A 17,744-nucleotide genomic window follows, 5' to 3' on the forward strand; every position below is an offset into this window, starting at 1 on the left:
TATAAAATCATGAATGGATGGAGAGAGTGAATAAGGAAGTGTTATTTACTCCTTTATATAACACAAGAAGCGGGGGTCACCCAATGAAATTAATAGGCAGCAGGTTTAAAACAAACAAAAGGAAGTGCTTCCTCATATAACACAGTCAACCTGTGGAAGTCGTTAATGGGATGTTGTGAAGGCCAAAAGCATAACTGGGTTCAAAAAGAATTATAGACTTTAAAATCAGAAGGGACCATCAAAATCATCTAGTCTGACCTGTGCTTTGCAGGCCTCACCCACCCACTCCTGAAATAGAGCCATAGCTTTTGGCTGAGTTACTGAAGTCCTCAAATCATGATTTAAAGACTTCAAGTTACAGAGGATCCACTATTTACACTAATTTAAATCTGCAAGTGACCCTGTCACGGAGTGTGGGGGAGTTAGGGCCCTGCACCCCCCCCCCCACTTTCTGTGATTTACCGTGACTTTTAGCCAGCCAGTAAAACAGAAGGTTTATTAGCCGACAGGAACACAGTCCCAAGCAGGGCTTGTAGGTACAACCAGGACCCCCAGCCAGGTCCCTCTGGGGCAAGGATCTTAGACCCCAGACTTGGGGTTCCCTGCCTCTTCCCAGCCAGCCCAAAACTGAAACCCAAAAACCCTTTTGCAGGCTCTCTTCCTCTTCTTCTTTTTCCCTCTTCCTTTGTCCAGTTTTTTGGGCAAAGGTGTCGACTTGCCCCACCCCCCTTCCTGGCTCATGTTACAGGCTTAGGTACCATCCCTTACCTAAAGTTATTCCCTGCTTTTCCATTTTCCATGCAGACTGTTCCAGTAAAACTAAACGACATTTCCAGGTTAATCCGCCCTGCTCCCTACGGCGTCACAGACCCATGCCCCATGTTGCAGAGGAAGGCAAAAATCCGCAAGGTCTCAGCCACTCTGTTCATGGATAAATTCATGGAGGATAGGTCTGTCAATGGCCATTTACCAAGATGGTATTGGACAGAACCTCATGCTCTGGGTATCTCTGTTCCTCTGACTACCAGAAGCTGGGCCTGGAGGGCAAAGGATGGATCACTCGATAAATTGCTCTGTTCTGTTCATTCCCTCAGAAGCACCTGGCATTGGCCACTGTCAGAAGACAAGACACTGGGCTAGAAGGACCATTACTCTGACCCAGTCTGGCTGTTCTCGTGTTCTTATGATTTACAGTTAGAAAATGTATTTTTATTTAAAAAAAAGTTTAATTTGTTGCTCACTAAAATTAGGTACTGATGATAGCTGGAGCCAGGCTGTGCACCTTTAGTTCTACGAATGTTCTGCAATCCTGATTTATAATGTCCCTGCTCTCCACTCCTGGGCATTCCCGAATGGGGACCTGGAAATCTGATGAGTTTTACAGTTGTTTTGCGCTATTGGACAGGTATCCTCTACACACTAAGTTGAGAGTGATGGAGAAGTTATGCAAATAAAATTATGAATATTAATAATACTCCAGCCAATCAGAAACAAGATATTTAAAGTACAGTCAATTGTGTTTTTAATAAATATCTTGGCTTCTAGTTGTTTGAGGCACAGGACAAGTCTGTTCCTGTCCACATCAGAGCGTGCACATCTTGTTGAGACAGCAGCTGTTCTATCACTGGAGCAAATTGAAATTGTGGAATCACTTGATGTTTAATTTGCATGTCAGTAGCCAGAATTCTGTTTTAGCTCTTACAGAACAGAACTAGCATCTGCACACTGGGGGACAGAGCATAGATTTGTGTGGTGCTTTGTAAGTGCATCATGTTTGCATAGAATCATAGGACTGGAAGGGACCTTGAGAGGTCATCTAGTCCAGTCCCCTGCACTCATGGCAGGACTATATTATTGAGACCATTCCCGGCAGGTGTTTGTCCAACCTGCTCTTAAAAATGCCCAATGATGGAGATTCCACCACCTCCTAAGGCAATTTGTTCCAGAGCTTAAGCACCCTGACAGTTAAGAAATTTTTGCTAATGTCCAACCTAAACCTCCCCTGCTGCAATTTAACCCCATTGCTCCTTGTCCTATCCTTAGAGGTTAAGAACAACAATTTTTCGCCTTCCTCCTTTTGTTCCAATGCTTTACAAGGCTGGATTGTGGGAAGCTTTGACCACTATGAACCTCCAGATCTTGTATTGAAAATATACTGCATTGGTATTTGTTCCACAAGTTGAAGGCTCATCCTCCTTTCACTGAAGTCACAGACGTTATGAATGGGAGATAAATCAGACTCTAATTTAGTCACACTGGCAGCTACTTCTCAATAGAAACAGGAATTCTACTTCTCCTTAAGCTACTGCAGCAGAAAAGTGATGTTGCTGGCTAGAATGGCTGGGTCTGCTTTGCAAGTGAAGAACGCATTGCCTCTTTAGTAATTCAGCCCAGCAGACGGGATGGGATGTAGCAGTTTGAAGAAGGAAGATGGAAAAAGTCTCAAGGGACCGTTTCACACTGAAATGCAGTTTTTGTTCCCATTGCTTAGGTGTTTATTGAGAGCAAGGAAGATCCCGGCAGAGGAAATATCCCAAAGAAACCATCAGTATCAGTAAAGCTCAGCAGTTATGCCGAGTCTGGGAAAAAGCGCTGGGCAGACTCGAGGACTAGCTTGGCAACTAGGCTTTCAACTACTGAGAATCCTTCTGTTTCCTTTTTTGGCCAATGCAGAAATTTGGCTCCTGCTCCATCTGTTATAAGACAGTCCAGAGAAAAGCAACTGGATGAAGCTAAAGGGCAGCAGGTATGGGTCTGTGAAAGCTCTTGTGATTTAGACTAAACCCACAACAATCTCTGGCTTGTTCCAAGCTGGGGTGAAGACCTGTCACAGCATAAGCATTGTTGTCTTTTACACAGTGAACCATGCCCTAAACAACAAATGGTAAAAATTCAAGGTGGTTCCCTGGTACTCTTGCTTCTTTTCACCCCCCATCCTCCGCCGCATGTTTCCTACACAGCTCTCTGCTTCTTTTGGCCCTTACTCACCTCTGTAAGGGGGTCTCAGGACCCGGCCTTATAACAGAGAACTTCTTGTAGTTAAGGTTGAAAGAAATATTGGCCCTTCAAAAAAGTCTTACCACCCTGCAGAGTCTGCTGTCAAGAAGAGCAGAACATAATCAGCCTCCAATGTAAGGCCTGGCTATAGGTATGTGGTGATGTTTTTGATCCTGTAGGCAGTCCAGCCTCCAGGAGGGGAAAATACTGACATGGAAAGTGATTCTCCCAAAGACCAAGATGCTGCAAAAACCAGCAACCAAGAGCAAAACTATCCAAATTGGCAGGAAGAGTTGAAGGGCCTCCCAGCTGCTGTGGAAAAGGTTAGGTGTCTACATTTCTCTCTGACCTACCCAGCAATCAGAGTGGATGTGAGAGTGGACAGGGCACATGTTGCTATGGCTTTCTCTTTTGCAGATACTTTTCCTGGAGACACGTGAGCCGTCTCCTGACACAGCCATTTTGCTAACCAGCTCTGCAGGTGGCTACATCTATGCCTGGTCAGTCAGTAGTGAAGGGGGGATGTTGGGCAAATTTCAGGCAGTACATGGTGATGATGTAAATGCAGTAGTCGGTACCATGTCCACGGATCCAGAGGACTTCATCTTGTTGACTGGAGATTCCCTAGGTTATATTAAGGTGATTGTTTTATGATGTCTGAAAAACAGCCTCTTTGAGTCTGACTCTGAAGATAAGAAGTAAAGTTATAGGATTTTTAACTTGTCTGCTGTTCAAAACAGACCAAACAGCTTGTTCCATTTTAAAGGCTTGGAAAGTAATGAGCTGTGTGAAAACTTGAGACCTTAATTTAAAATCTAGTGAATGAACAAACAAAGCTGGAGAGCAAATGGGACTATTTTTTGTCCCTAGAGATGTCACAAGAATGAAAACTGGAGGATGAATTATGTGCACCACTTGTACTATTGTAAATGGGAGCGGTGTGACTGGTCACTTCCTAGCCAGTTTCAGGGGAATGTGCAATATGGTGTTTCTGTAAATGAAAATTAAAAAGTTACTAACAAAGTCTCTCCTTAGATCTGGGATATCGAGAATTACTGCAAATCAAAAGAGGTAAAGAAAGTTTCCAGGGCAGGAAAGACAGAAACATCTCGTAGAAATGAGAACATGTTTCGTGACTTAATCCCAAAATACTGCAGAGTTCCTGCCAGAAAAAATCCATCTATGGAAACTGAGGTAGTGCATTGCAGAATCTGTGCTGTAAAGAGTTTATACGTTATATTAATTAGCAGTGGCATAGCCTTGTTTCCTTTAAGCTCTCCTCATCACCTTCAGGGAGGGGTTGGCATTTCAGAGTTTTTGTAATGGACCGAATTTTCTGCAAGCCTCTAAAATGTCCCTGCATAATAAATAGGACTTATGCTCCTAAATCATGCAGGTGCTTTTGAAAATACCTGCCGCCTATATTCACAAATATTGCCCATGCATTTTTAGAAGGTTATTGGAAGTATGACTGTCAAGATGTCTGAAGTGGCGCTCAAACATGAGTACCAGCCTCAGGGCAGACTGTGTAGAAGCAGGGCACAAATCCCAAACTGGTTGTGAGTTTTATACTTAGATTTCACCAACCACGTATCAAGTGTGAACTCCTCAAGCACTTATAACAGGCTTCACATGGAGTCACAGACGGTCGCCTTGGGTACTCCGATCTGTCTTGCCACCCAGGTAAACTTGCCTTTACACCAAAAATCACAACTTCCCAGTCCCAAAGGACCAATCACTTACCCCAGATCAGCTGCACCTTAGATCCTTGTAGCCAATCCTATAATAAATTAACTAAAGATTTATTAACTAAGAAAAAGAAATGAGTACTTTACAAAGTTAAAGCAGATACACACAGTCGAATGAGTAAGTCTTAGGTTCTAAAAGGCAATGGAAGCTGCTGTAATATGCAAGCTCTGTAAGCCCTCCTGGGCTAACCCAGGTGAAAAAGCTGGGGATCCCTTGCTTATGCTTAGAAATCTTCACCTTTCAGAGTTCAAGCGGCACAGAGAGATCAATTTCTTATTGGTGGATTTTTATTGCTTTCCTCCCAGAGTTCAAGCTGATGGGACGAGTGCTTGTGCACATCTCCTCTTTGTGAGTGTCGGGGGAGCAATTAGCAAAGTCTTCTGTCCCCTGATTTTCCACAATGGGGTGTCTGGTGTCTATGGTCCTTCTTTTGTTGGGCAGGAGATGACACCCCTTGTGGCAAACTAGTATTTCACACTTGGTAATGCTTCTCTCCTGACTGTGAGGGTTTACATGTTCAGAGTAAACACTTAAATACTACCTTATAACCTGGGATACAGACATTACAAGTGAGATTAATGCAGGCAGCAACTCACTAGAGTTTATGAAATGCTTAACACTAAACACATTTTTATAAATTTGATACCTATTTTAACAATACTAACACACAGGTGAGTCAGACTGGCTTCCAGCCATGCATTTGTCATTTTACAGTGAGACCTACAGGCCTTGGTGTGAGCTGGCACCTGGTCTGCCAGTGTCAGTGATCACCTCTTGAAATACTTGGTAGATTAACTAGGCTATGTGGATTGGTCTCATTGCTTTTGGGAAGGTATCAATAGACATGCTGATGCATGACATTATTTTCAATATAAATATCAGGATTATTTTTCTTTCTGGAGTGACATTATGAAAACATACCTTTCTCCTCACCCTTGGAGGTGACCTGCACTAAATTCACACCACCTCTATGAAGAAGGGAGGAGGTTCTTCAGCCCTTCCTGGCTCAGCAAGATGTGATTTCATAGCAAGAGGGAAAAACAAATACACTTGCCTTCTTTGAATTGAGAAATATGGGCCAAGAAGATCCTGACTTTGTAGACTCCCTAGTGTTATACTGGACACAATCCATTAGCAGATTCCCAGTGGAACTGGGATACAAAAGGAAGATTTTGCCAGCTGATGCATACTGCTATCAAGATAGTTACAGATTATGGATGAAAAGGTGTCAGAACTATAGAACCCTACTGGCTTTATACCATTATTATTGCTGTCCACAAACTGAAAGGGATGAAAGTTTGTTTCTTGGTAGATTACATTCTCATGGTATTTAAATACCCTGGTGATAACTGCCATAAAAATAGCTTAGATAGGGAGTGGAGATGATTTATAGATTATAAAGGTTTGTGTCATGTTTAAACTAAGCTGTTGACCTTCTCCCAAGTGAGCATCTTCACCAATTAATTTCTCATGTCATCTGTTCTGCAGGTCCTGGATGGCTGGAGTACCACCCTCGTCCCCCCAGATCTTCTAAACTCTTGGAGGGGTCATCTGAAGAATGTATCCCACATTGTGTATGTGGAAAAGCTCAGACTGATTGTCACGTCCAGCTATGACTGCAACGTCAAACTCTGGCTGCTCTCAGGCAGGCACATAGGTACAATTGTTTGGAATGCTAACGCCATTCGTACAAGCTGGTGTTTTCTAGAGATCCACCTTTGATATGAGACAGATGAGACCAATAGACGTGTCACTCTGCTGCTTGTTAGATAAAACTGGCTTTCTAACTTAAGTGCAATTTGTTAACTCTAAAGGATTTTTATTTGGGTAGGATGGCTGGCTCTCAGCTCAGTCTAAACTGGACCACAGCTGACCCCACCAAAAACTACATCCTTAGAAATATTCTGAGCCCATCAATGCAGTTTTGGTTATAATGTGAAGAAAGTGCTGCAGAAGAGAGTGTCAGCCAACTCTCACCAAAGACTATGAAATTACAAGGGTGTCGCCTCATGGCTCAGGACCCAGCTGAAAATCTTCAGGGAGAACACTGCACATCGGAACAGCCAGACTGGGTCAGATCAAAGGTCCATCAAGCCCAGTGTCCTGTCTTCTGACAGTGGCCGATGCCGGGTGCCCCAGAGGGAATGAACCTCTGTGGCTGAGCTACCAATGCCCAGCTGCTGCCCGAAGCCATCCCAGGCATAGTGCCATTTCTTACTAAAACGTCAACGATAAACACATAACAGCCCTTGGGAAGGTAAGGTTGGTCTGTAGCACAGGCTTGACCGGGAGCCCCCATGTTGTGGAAATGACGCCAGTTGTGTACAGTATTGCAGATAAGAAAAATGATGCCATACAACTCCCATTTCTAGGATTTCCCCCCTTTTCTGTAAATTTTACTGTAAAAGAGAGAGAGAACATTTCAATCCAGTTTGTCAATTTTTTTAAAAAATCTCATTTGTTGAGGGAAATAAGAAAATTATTTTGGTAACCGATCTCATTCAAGTTAGCCATGGCTACCAGGAAGGTGGGGGTAGGTGACTCTCTGATGTCATACCATTTCCATTAGCCAGAGGACTGTCCCAAACACTCAGGGCCGGATACCGGCCCATGTGAAGGTCCCTTCTCACTGCCCTGGTGGTGGAATGGCGCCATAAAGCTTCCCAAATGGTGCTCGCTCTACACTACCCCCAGAGAGCAGAGGGCTTATCAGGGGCATGCCCATGGCAGGGGGTGGTGTGGGATGCTGTTTGTTGTTTGTAATATGGTAGCAACTAGTGGCCCTAACTGAAATGGGTCCCTGTAATGATATGTGGAGAGGGACCCAGCCCCAAAGAGCTTAAACCTAAACAGAGAAGAGAGGGTGCGTTTGTGACTCAAGGGCGGCTGCGCTCTAGTGATCTCTGGCTGGCACAATGGCTCTCCTGTAGTTCAGGCGGTCGGGGGCTGTTCTTTAGGGCTCAGGCCTGGACGGTTTGGAGGGCTCTCACTTCCTACTGGTTTCAGTGGGAATGGAGAGTGCTCCGCTCTTCAGCTGGGCCCGGAGAGTTCTGTCCCGGCGATGGCCCTGGAGCCAGGCTGTGGTATGTAGGGCTGGCCAGAAACTAAGGTCCCATTTTGTGAAAAACTTTGAGGTTTCACAATTAGTTTTTGTTCCACTTCGGAATAAAACCGAGACCTTTTTGAAGTGTTTTGTGATGAAATCAGAGCGATCCACTGCAGACTAGCCAATAGCTCAGTGGCCAGGGCACTCACCTGGGATGTGGGAGACTCAGGGCAAGTCTGAACCATTGCAAAGGGCTATTCTAGGATAGGGGTGTGTCTCTCTCTCTCTCTCTCCCTCCCCCTGCCCCCTTCTGGCTTTGAATGGAAATTCCATCCTGGATCTGAGAAATCTTCCCGATGAAAGTTTAGTCAAAGCCAGTAAGCTTCCATGGAAAGCTTTAGTTCTGATGAATTGGCATATTCTGATGAAAAAATGTTTTGTCGATAAATTTCCACCCAGCTCTAGTGATCTGTAACATAGTGACAACCATAAAGGCCTGGGTTTATCATCAGTTTCACTTGCAAAAACCTTCCTTTCTGCAGAGATGGGGATTCGCCAGCCATTCCAAAGGCAAACAAGAGTGAGAGGTTTGCTTGTAGGCAGGTGTTAACTGCTCTATTTAGGCTGCTAGGGAAGAGACTGAAATCCAGGACCTCTATGGTGGCATTTTCAGAAATGCTCCCAGTTCCACGCGCAGGGCCAGGTAGGCAGGCAGAGCTGCAGAGTCTCAATGCGTGGATGAGACTGGGAAACTTCTGGGATGGGAGGAGCCTATACAGGAGAGATGGGCTCCACCTAAACCAAAGTGGAACCAGACTGCTGGCACTAAACATTAAAAAGGTTGTAGAGCAGTTTTTAAACTAGGAGATGGGGGAAAGCCGACTGCTGCAGAGGAGCGTGTGGATCGGACACAGACTTCTCTTAGGGGAGAGTCTGATGATAGAGAATCTCCAGGTTATAGTCAGGAGCAGAGGAATGAGAAGTATAATGTAAGGGCCGGATCAGATGATAAACAATCACATAAAAAAGAATCTGGCACATCAGAAAAAGGCAGGCTAATAAACAGGGACAAGTTTTTAAAGTGCTTGTACACAAATGCCAGAAGTCTAAATAATAAGATGGGTGAACTAGAGTGCCTTGTGATAAAGGAGGATATAGATATAATAGGCATCACAGAAACCTGGTGGACTGAGACCAATCAATGGGACACAATCATTCCGGGTACAAAATATATCGGAAGGACAGAACAGGCCGTGCAGGGGAGGAGTACTATATGTTAAAGAAAGTGTAGATTCAAATGAAGTAAAAATCTTAGGCGAATCCACAGGTTCCATAGAGTCTCTATGGATAGAAATTTCATGCTCTAGTAAAAATATAACAGTAGGGATCTATTATCGACCACCTGACCAGGACAGTAATAGTGATGATGAAATGCTAAGGGAAATTAGAGAGGCTATCAAAATTAAGAACCCAATAATAGTGGGGGATTTCAATTATCCCCATATTGACTGGGAACATTTCACTTCAGGACGAAATGCAGAGATAAAATTTCTCGATACTTTAAATGACTGCTTCATGGAGCAGCTGATTTAATCCTGAGGTAACTATAGCAGGACCGCTTGGAAATAGTGACCATAATACAATAGCATTCAACATCCCTGTGGTGGGAAGAACATCTCAACTGCCCAACACTGTGGCCTTTAATTTCAAAGGGAACTATACAGAAATGAGGGGTTAGTTAGACAAAAGTTAAAAGGTACAGTGACTAAAGTGAAATCCCTGCAAGTTGCATGGGCCCTTTTTAAAGACACCATAATAGAGGCCCAACTTCAATGTATACCCCAAATTAAGAAAAACAGTAAAAGAACTAAAAAAGAGCCACCGTGGCTTAACAACCATGTAAAAGAAGCAGTGAGAGATAAAAAGACTTCCTTTAAAAGTGGAAGTCAAATCCCAGTGAGGCAAATAGAAAGGAGCACAAACACTGCCAACTTAAGTGCAAGAGTGTAATAAGAAAAGCCAAAGAGGAGTTTGAAGAAAACTCCAAAGGTAATAACAAAATGTTTTTAAGTACATCAGAAGCAGGAAGCCTGCTAAACAACCAGTAAATACAAAAGGAGCGCTTAAAGATGATAAAGTCATAGAAACTAAATGGATTCTTTGCTTCAGTCTTCACGGCTGAGGATGTTAGAGATTCCCAAACCTGAGCTGGCTTTTGTAGGTGACAAATCTGAGGAACTGTCACAGATTGAAGTGTCACTAGAGGAGGTTTTGGAATTAATTGATAAACTCAACATTAACAAGTCACTGACCAGATGGCATTCACCCAAGAGTTCTGAAAGAACTCAAATGTGAAGTTATGAACTATTAACCAAGGTTTGTAACCTGTCCCCAATGACTGGAAGTTAGCTAATGTAACGCCAATATTTAAAAGGGCTCTAGGGGTGATCCTAATTAGTTGAAACAATAGTAAAGAATAAAATTGTCAGACACATAGAAAAACATAAACTCTTGAGCAATAGTCAACATGGTTTCTGTAAAGGGAAATCGTGTCTTACTAATCTATTAGAGTTCTTTGAAGAGGTCAACAAACATGTGGACAAGGGGATCCGTAGACATAGTGTACTTAGATTTCCAGAAAGCCTTTGACAAGGCCCTCACCAAAGGCTCTTACGTAAATTAAGCTGTCATGGGATAAAAGGGAAGGTCCTTTCATGGATTGAGAACTGGTTAAAGGACAGGGAACAAAGGGTAGGAATTAATGGTAAATTCTCAGAATGGAGAGGGTAACTAGTGGTGTTGGTCAGTCCTAGGACCAATCCTATTCAATTTATTCATAAATGATCTGGAGAAAGGGGTAAACAGTGAGGTGGCAAAGTTTGCAGATGACACTAAACTACTCAAGATAGTTAAGACCAAAGCAGATTGTGAAGAACTTCAAAAGATCTCACAAAACTAAGTGATTGGGCAACAAAATGGCAAATGAAATTTAATGTGGATAAATGTAAAGTAATGCACATTGGAAAAATAAACTATACATACAACATGATAAAGATCTTGGAGTTATCGTGGATAGTTCTCTGAAGATGTCACGCAGTGTGCAGAGGCGGTCAAAAAGCAAACAGGATGTTAGGAATCATTAAAAGGGGATAGAGAATAAGACTGAGAATATATTATTGCCCTTATATAAATCCATGGTACGCCCACATCTCGAATACTGTGTACAGATGTGGTCTCCTCACCTCAAAAAGATATTCTAGCACTAGAAAAGGTTCAGAAAAGAGCAACTAAAATGATTAGGGGTTTAGAGAGGGTCCCATATGAGGAAAGATTAAAGAGGCTAGGACTCTTCAGTTTGGAAAAGAGGAGACTAAGGGGGGACATGATAGAGGTATATAAAATCATGAGTGATGTTGAGAAAGTGGATAAGGAAAAGTTATTTACTTATTCCCATAATACAAGAACTAGGGGTCACCAAATGAAATTAATAGGCAGCAGGTTTAAAACAAATAAAAGGAAGTTCTTCTTCACGCAGCGCACAGTCAACTTGTGGAACTCCTTACCTGAGGAGGTTGTGAAGGCTAGGACTATAACAATGTTTAAAAGGGGACTGGATAAATTCATGGTGGCTAAGTCCATAAATGGCTATTAGCCAGGATGGGTAAGAATGGTGTCCCTAGCCTCTGTTCGTCAGAGGATGGAGATGGATGGCAGGAGAGAGATCACTTGATCATTGCCTGTTAGGTTCACTCCCTCAGGGGCACCTGGCATTGGCCACTGTCGGTAGACAGATACTGGGCTAGATGGACCTTTGGTCTTACCCGGTACGGCCTTTCTTATGTTCTTATGTTATGTTCTATCCATTCAGCCCTCATTCTGACCTTTCTTTTCTGCTGGTTTAAATGGCAGGGACCTTTGGGCAGTCGCTGTGGAACGTTGGGCTCCAGTATCTGAGGCCAGCTGAGGTCCCATCGGAAATCCGAAGAGTTGGTTCCACTCAAACCCTGAAAGTGCTAAATGAGGGCAGGTTCCCCCACTGGGAGTGAGTGAACTGGAGTGCATCTTTGAAGAGTCACATTTAAGCAAACGCCTTTCCAGCATGGAGGATGAATATGATAGCCTCTGTCTTTGTCACATGTGGTTTCAGTATGCTGGGGCAGTCTGTATCTGAACTCGAAATAATGGACAGGGATGGTTAAAGGAAGTGATAAACTCATTCATTTTTTGTCAGCAGGGTGGGGGGTAAACCCAGTAGCTGCCATGATCTGTTACAAATCTCTGTTCAGCAAGTGTTCAATCTCTTTCTCCACGGTTCGAAGTTGGATTTTTAGGGCTCTCTCTCCTGGACTGTGTTTACACTAGCACTTTTGTCAGTAAAACCACACCCCTGACCGACACAAGTTTCACCGACAAAAGTGCTGGTGTGGAGCGTCTCCTGCCAATATAGCTATCGCCACTTGATGGGGGATGGTTTAATTATGCTGACAGGTGAGTGCTATCCCATCAGCATACATGGGAGACCTTACAACAGCACCGCTGCAGAGGTACAGCTGTAGGTCTGTAGTGTAGACATAGCTTTGGACTTTTGGGGGTCTGTAATATTTAGACTTGAGAAAATTCAATCAATTTTTCCATTCCCAAAGGTTCTGTTCACAAGAAAATTGTGTGGAGCCTTCTCTAAAGCACCTGATAGGTCTGTGTTCCTCGGGCTGCCCTGAGAAGATTTGTTCTAAGTCTGACTGGACACTGAATGCCAGAGGGGTAGTCCTGTCCTCACATACCCTCCTCAGCTCTGAGTAGTGAGCGCTGAGCTGGGCTCAGGAGAGCAGCCAGCGTGAGAAGCAGAAGTGCCGAGTCCCACCATGAACTAGGAATTGCAGAGATCTGAGAGAATGATCGATAAGAGGGCTGGGAGGGGTGAATGGGAAATGAGGCTGACTTTTTCTGAACCCAAAGAAAGTCCAGTTCAAGTCTTTTCTTATTTTATCCTAATTATTTTGCATAGTCCTAATGTGGCGTCTGCTTTAAATATTTCCTAGTTCAATGAGTAGGCTGGGCTCCGTTCTGCTGCATTAGGGAAGAGGGAAAAGGCTATTAGTTTGCAGTGGAAGTTTAATCCTCTCCTTCTGCCTTTGTGCTCAGAGGTACTCGAAGCATTATGCACACGCTGAACCAGCAGAGGCGGCAGCAGTCCATGATGACGAATTTATTGCAAGGAAAATCAGGCCTAATCTCAGATGTTAATCCGAACAGTCAAAAAATGATCCAGAAAGAGAAGCGACTCACCCGTTACATGGATGAACAAATTGAGGCTGAGTGGCACCGGTGGGAAGAGAAGGGGAAGCTGGTGAGGAAATCAGTATTGTTGTCTGACATGCTGTTTAAAAGGGACAATGTACAGAGGGCTGGAGGAAGAATCCTACAAACGTAGTAAACTGCCTTCTTTTTAATAAAAGCAGAGAGTCCGGTGGCACCTTAAAGACTAACAGATTTATCTGGGCATAAGCTTTCGTAGGTAAAAAACCCGCTTCTTCAGATGCATGGCGTGAAAATTACAGCTGCAGGCATATTATACTGACACAGGAAGAGAAGGGAGTTACCTCACAAGTGGAGAACCAGTGTTGACAGGGCCAATTCAGTCAGGGTGGATGTCTTCGACTCCCAATAATTGAGGAGGAGGTGTCAATTCCAGGAGAGGAAAAGCTGCTTTTGTAATGAGCCAGCCACACCCAGTCCCTATTCGAGCCCAAATTAACGGTGTTAAATTTGCAAATGAATTTTAGTTCTGCAGTTTCTCTTTGAAGTCTGTTTCTGAAGTTTTTTTGTTCAAGTATGGCTACTTTTAAATCTGTTATAGAATGTCCAGGAAGATTGAAGTGTTCACCTACTGGCTTTTGTATGTTACTATTCCTGATGTCCGATTTGTGTCCATTTATTCTTTTATGTAGAGACTGTCCGGTTTGGCCAATGTACATGGCAGAGGGGCATTGCTGGCACGTGATGGCGTATATCACATTGGTAGATGTGCAGGTGAACGAGTCCCTGATGGTGCGGCTGATGTGGTTGGGTCCTCTGATGGTGTCACTAGAGTAGATATGGGGACAGAGTAAGCAACGGGGTTTGTTACAGGGATTGGTTCCTGGGTTAGTGTTTCTGTGGTGTGGTGTGTAGTTGCTGGTGAGTATTTGCTTCAGGTTGGGGGGCTGTCTGTAAGTGAGGACTGGCCTGCCTCCCCAGGTCTGTCAGAGTGAGGGATCGTTTTCCAGGATAGGTTGTAGATTGTTGATGATGTGCTGGGGAGGTTTTAGCTGGGGGATGTATGTGATGGCCAGTGGCGTTCTGTTATTTTCCTTGTTAGGCCTGTCCCGTAGTAGGTGACTTCTGGGTACCCGTCTCGTCTTGTTTTTGTGGATACAGACTAACATGGCTACCCCCTGATTCTTCTTTTTAATATAATTATCACAGAAGAGTGAGATCCTGGGCTCCTCCTACAAGCAAAAAGTGAGGCGTCGTTTATCTGAGTTCCTCCCAGATGTAAAGGCCTGTGTTACCCACAAAGAGCAGGTTAGTTAATGTCTTTCCACCGGAAGCTACACCCTCAGGGCCTGAATGGCTGAGGGAGATGTCTTTTGTCCTTGACAAGGGAAAGGTGGTTTCAGATGTAGGCACTGCAGAGGAGAAGGATCTTGCACAAATGGTAAGATGGACAGGAGCAGAAAGGAGGCAAATGGTAGGAATGTGAAAAGACTAAGTTGAGTAGAGACAGGCAGGACTTGGGATGGAGCAGAGGCTTTAAAGCAAGGCAGCTATTTTTGGATCTTGAACTGGAGGCTGATGGTGGGGGCTGGGGCAGTACAGTCTTTCTTTTTTGTGTGTGCTACTGCTGCATTTTTTTCTTCTATGACTGCTACAAAACAAGGCCTAAAAATGCAAAATACGCCTCTAAAAATTTCCTAACAAGACTTCTGTTGTCTGGTCCAGGCCAGGATCTATCACTGTATCCAGTATGCTGATCTGCAGGATGTCACTCCTCCTCCAGTTCCTGAGATGTTGGTAGAGATGCAACAATGTCAACTAAACTTTAGGAGAAAATCAAGGTCAGGAAAAAACTTATCTGCTGCCATTTCTCACAAGCTAAATCTGAAAACAAAGTAAACTGTCTTCACTCACAAGAGACTGAACTTTACTGAAAGAAGCTCATCTGGTCCTTTGAAATAGATTGACCTGTAACAGGGAAGAAATGTGTAGGAAATGTGAAAAAATGAACTGTTTTCTTAACAGATGCTAGAGTCATACAATATGTATGCATCATGTATAGTTTGTAATAGTCCTAGACATTCTAGCCATTTGTTTTTATAAGTATTAGAAACAATTTCTGACCAGGTAATGTATTTGAGAAAACACTGGATCTTGCAAATAAAGGTAACATTTATTTTATGTGCTAGCTTGGAGTTTAATGCACTGCATGTTTTTCTTAGTGAATGAGACATGGAGCCTTGAAATGTTGCCAGTTGGAGCAATTCCAACTGTTAAATGCACCTTGTTGAAGAGCCGCAGGAAGCCAGGGTGGAATGTTTCACAGAACTCTCAATACCAGAATGCAGCAGGCTTCATAAAGAAGTTAGGGTTGGCAGCTTCTAGATAAGTACATGTCAATGGCAGGGTTCTCCTGGGTATGTAGGGAGGTGCCCCTCTGCTCCCAACAGTTAATGTAATCTATAATCACAAGGAAGAAGTCTCATCTGTCATCATATGTCCAAAGTATTAATACTAATTCCTTCCCTGCAGCAGCTTTTCTAAGAGCTGTGTAAACTCTTACAATGTCTCTGTAAGACAGGCAAGGGTTTCCATTTCCTAGCTAGGTAGAGGGTAAGTGGCTTGCCCAGTGCTGCAGTGGGCCAAAGGCAGAGTTGAGAATGGCCTCACCTTTTAGCCATTAGACAATGCTTTCCCTTACTTAATTAGCTCCTTCTACAAAAGAGTGTAATATTCTGCCGATGTTGACTAGGCAAAGCGGTGGTAAAAGCTTTGAAGGGATCTTTATGACTCAGGGAGCAGATGTCTCCGTGCGTATAGGTGTAATGCAAGTGGTGCCCTCACTAAATCATGAGATAAAAATGTGGTTCAGTTGATAAAAACAGCTCTGGAATAAATCTGGTAAACCAAAGACTACAATGGGATATTGCTTCCATCTGGTGGGCATCAAAGGTCAGAGGGCACGTGATCTACAGGTGCCTAATCGCATGAACTTTAGAGGCCCTTTTCACTCCTCCCCTCTGGATACTGATGCTGAGTGTCTCAGCTCGTCTATGGGCATGTGCAGAAATAGGTGCGCACACGGGAAAAACAGGTTATTTACATTTCAAGATCTCATAGCGAACCAAGTCAAACCAGTTTAGTTTGAAAACTGATGGGGGAAAATCCTTCTTTTTTTCCATTAAATGTTTGCAAGTTACTTCAATATTTCCAGGTTCCTGTGCCATGTATAGTCATTTTCTGATCTTAAAAAAAAATTCTGACTGAACTCTAAAGAGGGGGTGACATGAGCAGAATTATTTTTATACTCCCCAGGGACCAGCTGTCAGAAAAGGGGGTTTTACTGCAAATAAGTGAAGAATTTCTCTTGCGTTTAGTTTGCTGCTATCAATCCATTTTAAGTGAGAGTCCTGCAGACTATAATATGGAGAAACCTTGTGCTAGTCAGTGTTTGTAGCTGTGATAGCACCTAACTGTAACTCTGTTCCTATGTGGCAGGGCCGGCTCTGGCTTTTTTTGCCACCCCAAGCGCAAAAAACAAACCCTGCGGCACGGCCAGAGCGGCAAAGCAGGGAAAATAAACAACCTGCGGGGTGGCCGGAGCCAGGGTGCAGGGAGTCCCCCTGCACTGCAGACGTGCCCCGGAGGGAGTGGGGGGGGGGAAAGAGAGAAGAGGGGGCAGCCAGGGCTTCAGCGGGGCGCTTGCCACGCGGCCCCGATCGCCGCGCTGCCTGCTGGGAGGGCTCTGCACCGCTCCGGTCGGCCGGGAGGGAAGGACGTGGGCCGCCCTGTTGGGCTCGCTGCAGACCTGGCACCGGGTGCTGGGGCAGATGAAGCGTGCAGCCTGCTCCCAGCAGGGTGCTCCCCTCCTCCGTGCCGCCGCCCCCTACAGGGCGGCCGGATCGGCCAACAAAACAAAAGCGGCCGTGCTGCCTTAGGATTAGGTGGAAGCCGCCCCGTAGAATCTGCCGCCCCAAGCACCAGCTTGCTCGGCTGGTGCCTGGAGCCGGCCCTGCTATGTGGAGTGCGTGTAACTCATCACAATCATCTTCCAGTTGGAGGGGACTGAGGCAAAAGAGGTGACGTCACTTGCCAAAGTCGGATAGCACATCAGTGACAGAGCCAAGAACGGATCCAAGCAGTTACGCCTCTTCATTCCCTGATCAAACCACTAGCCAACAGTCACTTCTCTGCCTTGGTAATCCCTTTTCAGGATGTGGATCCCCAGGATGCCTACAGTATCAGCCTTGTCCAATCCAATTGCAGCCGTGGTAGTTAGGCTGTGTCTACACTAGAGAGCTTACAGCTGTACAGCTGCAGCTACACCGCTCTAAGATCTCTCATGTAGCTGCGCTATGCTGATGGGAGAGAGCTCTCCCGTCAACATAATTAAACCACGCCCAATGAGCGGCAGTAGCTCTGTTGGTGAGAGAAGCTAAGTGACTGATGACCCTTCTGTGATGATACTGGATTCCTAAGGATACCAGGCTTCTTATCTGGTAATTATACTGAAGGACACCCCAGGGAACAGTTACGAAAACTTATAAAATGTGGCAGCTTCCACTACATCATCAATATACACATCAGGTAAGTCTGACGGCTTGCTTGAAAAACCCTCAGTGCTTGACTTGAACCTGAGACTCCTTTCGCATTTCAGGACTCAGCAGTGAGTAAACTCCTCCTCTCGGATGTGACC

At 44.4% G+C, this 17,744-nt stretch overlaps 1 protein-coding gene across 3 annotated transcripts in view; it reads left to right on the forward strand.

The window, feature by feature from the left end:
- The window catches only part of EFCAB8 (EF-hand calcium binding domain 8), a 41,857-nt gene extending 24,115 nt beyond the window's left edge, over positions 1-17,742 (forward strand). Inside the window, exons 19-28 of one of the 3 annotated variants that reach the window (XM_039497932.1) lie at positions 2,492-2,746; positions 3,177-3,320; positions 3,415-3,636; positions 4,033-4,191; positions 6,235-6,403; positions 11,702-11,834; positions 12,935-13,139; positions 14,258-14,356; positions 14,774-14,889; positions 17,706-17,742. In XM_039497932.1, the coding sequence (XP_039353866.1) occupies positions 2,492-2,746; positions 3,177-3,320; positions 3,415-3,636; positions 4,033-4,191; positions 6,235-6,403; positions 11,702-11,834; positions 12,935-13,139; positions 14,258-14,356; positions 14,774-14,889; positions 17,706-17,718 (1,515 nt within the window). In that variant the 3' untranslated portion in view covers positions 17,719-17,742. Of the gene's footprint in view, positions 1-2,491; positions 2,747-3,176; positions 3,321-3,414; positions 3,637-4,032; positions 4,192-6,234; positions 6,404-11,701; positions 11,835-12,934; positions 13,140-13,740; positions 13,823-14,257; positions 14,357-14,773; positions 14,965-17,705 lie in introns of those variants that run through there. The other 2 variants (XM_039497931.1, XM_039497933.1) reach the window with 2 other exon arrangements.
- The last annotated feature ends 2 nt before the right edge of the window (positions 17,743-17,744 follow it).

Source organism: Mauremys reevesii, linkage group 13, assembly GCF_016161935.1.
Source record: "Mauremys reevesii isolate NIE-2019 linkage group 13, ASM1616193v1, whole genome shotgun sequence".
NCBI classification, from domain to species: domain Eukaryota; kingdom Metazoa; phylum Chordata; order Testudines; family Geoemydidae; genus Mauremys; species Mauremys reevesii.